This window comes from Rhagoletis zephyria, unplaced genomic scaffold, assembly GCF_001687245.7.
Source record: "Rhagoletis zephyria isolate East Lansing unplaced genomic scaffold, Rhagoletis_zephyria_1.1 Rzeph_scaffold_23882, whole genome shotgun sequence".
Lineage (NCBI taxonomy): Eukaryota > Metazoa > Arthropoda > Insecta > Diptera > Tephritidae > Rhagoletis > Rhagoletis zephyria.
Window position 1 is genome coordinate 1 of NW_016180940.1, and position 6508 is coordinate 6508.

The 6508-nt window shown below is 36.8% G+C and overlaps 1 protein-coding gene across 2 annotated transcripts; it reads left to right on the forward strand.

Moving 5' to 3' along the window:
* Positions 1-126: 126 nt before the first annotated feature.
* Xrp1 (transcription factor Xrp1) lies at positions 127-2834 on the forward strand. 2 transcript variants are annotated; one of them, XM_017638202.1, is made up of 3 exons: positions 127-885; positions 1130-1937; positions 2304-2834. In XM_017638202.1, the coding sequence occupies exons 2-3, from the start codon at positions 1197-1199 to the stop codon at positions 2808-2810; spliced, it is 1248 nt and encodes a 415-aa protein (XP_017493691.1). In that variant the 5' UTR covers positions 127-885; positions 1130-1196; the 3' UTR covers positions 2811-2834. The 2 variants fall into 2 exon arrangements, with proteins under 2 accessions (XP_017493691.1, XP_017493690.1); XM_017638201.1 differs by having other exon boundaries at positions 127-882.
* Positions 2835-6508: the final 3674 nt, after the last annotated feature.

The following is a 6508-nucleotide window of genomic DNA, read 5'->3' on the forward strand; positions in this document are numbered from 1 at the left end:
TATAAAACTGTTAAAGATTGTTAAGCCTTAGAGCTTTTAAGCATAAATTCTTCTTTCATCAGATATAATTTTTTAGAAAAAATATTTTTAAAAACTAGTTTCATTTACAGAAAACTCGATTTTCGGAGGTCTTAAAATAAAATACAGTACAATTTTTTTTATGAAGAGTGATGCGCCTTTATGCGCGCATAATCTTAACTTATATGTAGAAGAAATACAAAAATTATAATAAGCCTCTCTAAAATAATGAACTAAAAAATCTGATGTATTGTGGAACGATTTTCTGTCATCCCCTATCAGATTTTGAGCCGAATTCAGAGTTATTTTTCACTCTCTAAAATGTATTGAAGCTTTCAAAAAATTAAGAAACTCTACGCTCCAAGCTCATTTTTCAAGCGCTGTCCCGCCACTAGCTCAATGAAAACCGTGTACCCTTATATCGAAGTTCATAAAGTCTAGCAAATATTTACAAAATTCTGCAATCGTTTATCTGCTTAGTGGAATGCTTTAACAAATTCTCATTATCTAATCATCACTCCTCTTGCAGGTCAAATATTTCCGATAATATTTATGTATTGTAAATTTTTACCATTTACCATATTTTTGTTTACAAATTTTTAGAATGAAACTCGATGCATCGGTCAGTCGATATGCGTGTCAGTGTGTGCGTGCAAAGCTTAAAACAAAAACTAAATATTTACTATTCTCAACTATTTTCTAACATATTTTGTGTTCTTGTTCCAATTGTCTTTGGCTAAATGTAGAATACCAACAGCAGCCAGCAGCTACGACTACTGCAGCAGCAACAAATATCAACTACAGCCTAATCGGTGGCAGCAACAGCAGCGGCATCGGCAGCAAAGCCAACAGCAACTGCGATAACAACAACAACAACAACAACAACAACAGCTACAATATACTAGACGGCGACGAATTTGAGGATTTTGAATTTGACATGGAAATGCTTGCAGATAGCAGCAGTAACGTAGAAATGTTCATTACGAACAACAGCAACAACACCAGTACCACCAACAACACCATCAACAACATAAGTAACGAGATGAATTATATCAACGACACATTTACCGGCTGCAGCAGTAACAACATCAATACTAACAACATCACCAANCAACAACAACAACAACAACAGCTACAATATACTAGACGGCGACGAATTTGAGGATTTTGAATTTGACATGGAAATGCTTGCAGATAGCAGCAGTAACGTAGAAATGTTCATTACGAACAACAGCAACAACAGCAACAATACCAGTACCACCAACAACACCATCAACAACATAAGTAACGAGATGAATTATATCAACGACACATTTACCGGCTGCAGCAGTAACAACATCAATACTAACAACATCAGCAACAATAAAAATAACAACAATATGTGTTACAATACCAATTTGATCAAAAGTGAATATGTAGAAGATCTATCCCAACAATATCTCGTTTCGTGCGATCTCCTAAATTTGGAGGAATGGCAGCCAAGCCAAGATTCTACATTGAATATCGATTCTATGCCAGATTTGCCCGACATCAGCGAAAACGCAGTCGATTTCAATAACTGCAAAGAACTGGACGACATTTTGCTTAGCTCACAAAATCCTATGTTCGCATGTGCTTCTGTATGCAGTAGCAATAATGTGAGCAATAGCCAACAAATGCAATTTAATTTCATCGACAACTCGGAGCCTTTCGTTCCGAAAATTGAAGACGATGACATCTTTTGTGAGGGCGACAACACGTTCGTAGCAGTCACGGAACCGGTGGCAATGGCAGTAGCACCCGTTAGTCTACCATCAGTATCAACATTAAAACACAGCACCAGATTGCGTAATAAGCGTCTGAAGGTGCATCTACCAACTGTGCCAGCAGAAGATCCACTCTCCACGCCAATTGTGCTCGGTGGCATTGTAGATCTGCAGGTATGTTATTAGAGGGTGCGCTGTTCACTGCTATAAAAACTTAACTAACAATAAAATAGACTGACTTCGGGTATCGTGTTTCGGGTTTTCATTTTCGCGCTTACGCATTGCATCATGCTTTTGCCTAACGATTGTGTGAGCATTTCTGTATTGGCGCCGGTCAGTTAGTAGCTCAATAACTCGCAGCTATCTATGTACATTCGGTGTGCAGCAGGCAATTTCACAACCAATCGTCGGCAGATGTATCGTAGCGTCTCCTTAGTAATATTATTATTTTTTTTATTTGATAAATACACACATGCATAGCTACATACAATATATGTAAGTACATAACTAACCAACCTCTTTTACTATCTCTATTTTCAGGATGAAAAAATGGATATTGAGTCTTCTATTTATCTGGGAAATTCCGTTGTTAATATTGGAGATATTGTAGAGTCTTTGAAGGATCATACCAGTCCGTACACATACACCGATGAGGAATCACCATCGACACCGCAAAGCAGTTACTCTTTTACAACAAGCACAACTCCCTACTCACCCGCGCCATCCAACATCTCGTTCAACCAACAGACGAATAGTAATAAAAGGAAACGTGGCCGTCCCGCTAAGGAGCACAGCGATCAACCAGATCCAGCGCAATTAGAAAGTATGCCAGATTTGGACCGCAAGAAACTACTCGATCGTGCAAAGAACAACGAGGCCAGCCGGGTTTCACGTAGAAAGAACAAAGAACGCGAAGAGCAGGAAAAAGCAACAGAGCGTAAGCTGTTGGAGCGAAATTTGATGCTACGAACGCGACGAAAGGAGTTGGTTAAGATGGAGAAAAAACTAAAACGTGCTCTCATGCGAGCCGCACCTTTTGCACTGTAGTTGGAATGGAGGGATCCATGAGAACTAGAATTACCAGAGATCTATTCATTTATTACATTTGTTGATTATTGGGTACCTAAGCTGCATATACTTATGTATTTATGTAGTAATTAAAAAAATTTACATTAAAAGTTATCATAAGCAGCCAAACGTTGATATAGAAATATATATGTAGGTACAGATGTACATCTATACATAAATGCGTACTTTAAGGTGTAATTGTTAAGTTGTTCAAATTATTATCACATTGTGATTGCATGTGAGAAAACTCTCCATCATTATGTGGGGAGACTTATATTTTTTAATCCCTAAAATTAATATTTTTGTATTTTATATGATACAACTGTTCTTAAGTTTATGTGAAAATATAATAATCTACAAATTAGTTTACAAAACTTAAACATATAAAATAGTCTTAAANTTTATATGATACAACTGTTCTTAAGTTTATGTGAAAATATAATAATCTACAAATTAGTTTACAAAACTTAAACATATAAAATAGTCTTAAACAGATGAAATAAAAAATAGGTCGTTGGGTTGGTAAACAAAACGATCATAAAACAAACAAAAATTCAAATATGTATTTCTCTTTGCCTGTGGAACAAATTGAGGATAAGTGCACACTGAGTCAACAAGCACATTTTTTGCTCCCAAACAGTTAAAGAAGCAGCGAGTACTACGTAAGAGGTAAAACCATTCTCAGGGGACAGGGGGGAAAGAACTAACTAAAGTACTAATTTCTATATTCTTTCATTTCCGTTAATTTAAATTCAGTTGAGTTTGACACTTTTCAGGATTTTGTCAGAAAAAATTCTTCTGACTAAATTTGACTACTTCGGACTGAAGAGAGTCACTCTCACTGAGTGTTGCTCTCTCATTTTTGTTGTCATTTAAGGTTAAGGGACGATTTTTGGACTAAATCTGACTACTTCGGACTATTTCTGGGAGATAAGCAACGCAACTAATAAAACAAAGAACCACGAATACAAACAAAGCAAAAACTACAACAAAAATTATTGCATTATAAAAAAAAAAACGAAATTTCACTGTCACGGGTGCGGCACGTACAAATTTGTGTATGAAAAGGAAGGAGCTTTTAGTGTGGTCCATATTAAAGATTAGTTATTAAAAAATATAAGGAGGCAAATAGGGGTTGAATGACTATGATGAGGTACGAATAGCGATAACGCGGCTGAAAAACAACAAAGTTGCTAGAGCTATTCAAGTATGGCGGCGAGGAGCTGATGAGGTGCATACATCAGCTCTTATGCAGAATATGGCCCGATGACAAGAATTTAAGTGTGCTCTGCTCAATCCAGAAGAAAGGCGACCCCGCTACTCGCGCAATCAGCCTTCTAAGGATAGGTTATAAGGTCTTATCGAGTGTATTGTGCGTAAGACTGAAGCCCACCGTCAACGAACTGATTGGTCACCCATAAGCAGTGTGGCTTTAGGCCTGGCAAATCCACCATAGATCAGGTATTCACAATACGCCAAATCTTCGAAAAGACCCGCGAGAATGGGATCGACACACACCATCTATTTGTCGATTTCAAAGTCGCCTTCGACAGCACGAAGAGAAGTTGCCTTTATGCCGCGATGTCTGAATTTGGTATCGCCGCGATGTCTGAATTTGGTATCCCCGCGAAACTAATACGGCTCCCTTTCGTGTGATTCCTTTAATCTGATGTTGGATAAGATAATAAGAGCCGCAGAACTGAACCGCTCAGGCACAATCCTTTATAAGAGCATACAATTGCTGGCGTATGCCGACGACATCGATATTATCGGTAAAAACAAAGGCTACGTCTGTTCTGCCTTCTCGGGATTGGATAGAGAAGTAAAGCGATTGGGTCTGGTGGTGAACTAGGACAAAACGAAGTATCTCCTGTCATCACACAAACAGTCAGAGCATACGCGTCTTGCCACCGACGTCACAGTTGACAGTTACAAGTTTGAAAAAGTAGACGACTTCGTTTATTTGGGAACCAGCATTGTCAGCCTTGAAATCCAACGGAGTATCACTCTTGCCAACAAGTGCTACTTTGGACTGAGTAGGCAATTGAGATGTAAAGTCCTCTCTGTGCTGGTATATGGAGCAGAAGCATGGACATTGACAACATCCGCTGAGGCGGTTCTTGGAGTTTTCGAGAGAAAGATTCTGGCGAAAAATTTACGGACCTTTACGCGTTGGCGATGGCGAATACCGCAGACTATTTAACGATGAGCTGTATGAGCTTGACAACAATATAGACATAGTGAAGCGAATTGAAATGCAGCGGTTCCGCTGCCTTGGTCATGTTGTTCGAATGGACAGAAACGCCCCTGTTCTGAAAGGCCTCCTCTGCGTTGGAAAGACCAGGTGGAGAAGGACAATGGCTTCACTTGGCATTTCCAATTGGCACAGAAGAGAAATGACTGGCATGCTGCTTTGGACCCGGCCAAAATCGCTTAAGCGGTTACAGCGCCAATAAAGAAGAAGAAGAAAAAGAAATAGGGGTTCAATTCACTCACGTTTTATTTTAGGATAGTGCATTTCATTACAAATCAACGCGATTTCCTAGCGTCTTGAAATTTTCACTTTTAGCTTTTTAAATAAAACTGTATACCTAGAAAAAAATTATGAACAAAAAGTTTAAAACTTTTGTATGTAATTGTTGAATTTTCATAATTTTTGTACAAAGTTTGAAATGAGGATTTAGTAGTTCTGGTTATGTAATATGCAATACTTTATACATGGAAAACTTCATAAGCTCTGAAGCATTTCTAGATACCATTTCTTTTTATTCCATTTACAAAAATCCTACTTACATTTTTACAAAAGCCCATATTTCGACACCTAGCTAAGTAAAGCTCTTTATTAACGAAAACCCTGTAAGTGCCAGTTTCAAACTTTGTACAAAAGATAGGGAAATTTGACAAAGTTTCATCACGATTTCGAGCTTTTTAATTGGATTTCTAAGGGACGTTTTCTCATGTCGGTTTTAAAATTAATCTGCCCTTCCAACATATTTTTTCAGAACAAAATTTGTGTTTAAAGGGCTGATAAATTTTAAAACCTACATGAGAAAACGGTTCTTAGAAACATTTTGAGTATGCAGTTTTGTAGACCATTCAATTTTAGTTTTAAGGTGCATGCTTGAAATAACTAGGATGATTTTTGGCAATTTTTTTTTTTTGATGCTGTTGCTTCAATACGAACTTAGACCAGGAAGTTAAGAGAAATTGCATTATAAATACAATTGTTTTTAATTTTGTTCTTTATTTAAAAAAAAAACTTATTTTTGTATGTGTGTTATAAGTGGAATTATGGACTTTTTCGATTAGAGGCTTTACTAAAATAAGAATCGGTTAGCAGTAGAAGAAAATGCTCAACATTGTCAGCAAATACAAAACATCGACGAGAATTTTTAGCAACTTTAAATTTGCACTTAATTCTACTAAAATTTAATGGGCGTAAGACCGCACACGAAAATTTTATGTCAAACAAAGGGATTAAAAAGTTGAAATTTTGTATGTAAATTTGTTGAATTTTTTCTCAATTTTCTCCAAAGTTTGAAATTTTGATTTACATGGTTTTTGTTGTAATACTAATACTTTCCACCATAGTTATTTTTTTTCGAAAATTTTCACACAGCCATTGTTAATGGTACTAAAACATATTTATGTGCATAGGTAGTAATAAAGTATAAAAT

Excerpts from the sequence above, each read along its gene's own strand:
- Xrp1 (XM_017638202.1), top strand. The coding sequence starts at position 1,197 with ATGGAAATGCTTGCAGATAGCAGCAGTAACGTAGAAATGTTCATTACG. Across the intron at positions 1,938-2,303 it reads GTGGCATTGTAGATCTGCAG|GATGAAAAAATGGATATTGA; the intron begins GTATGTTATTAG and ends CTCTATTTTCAG.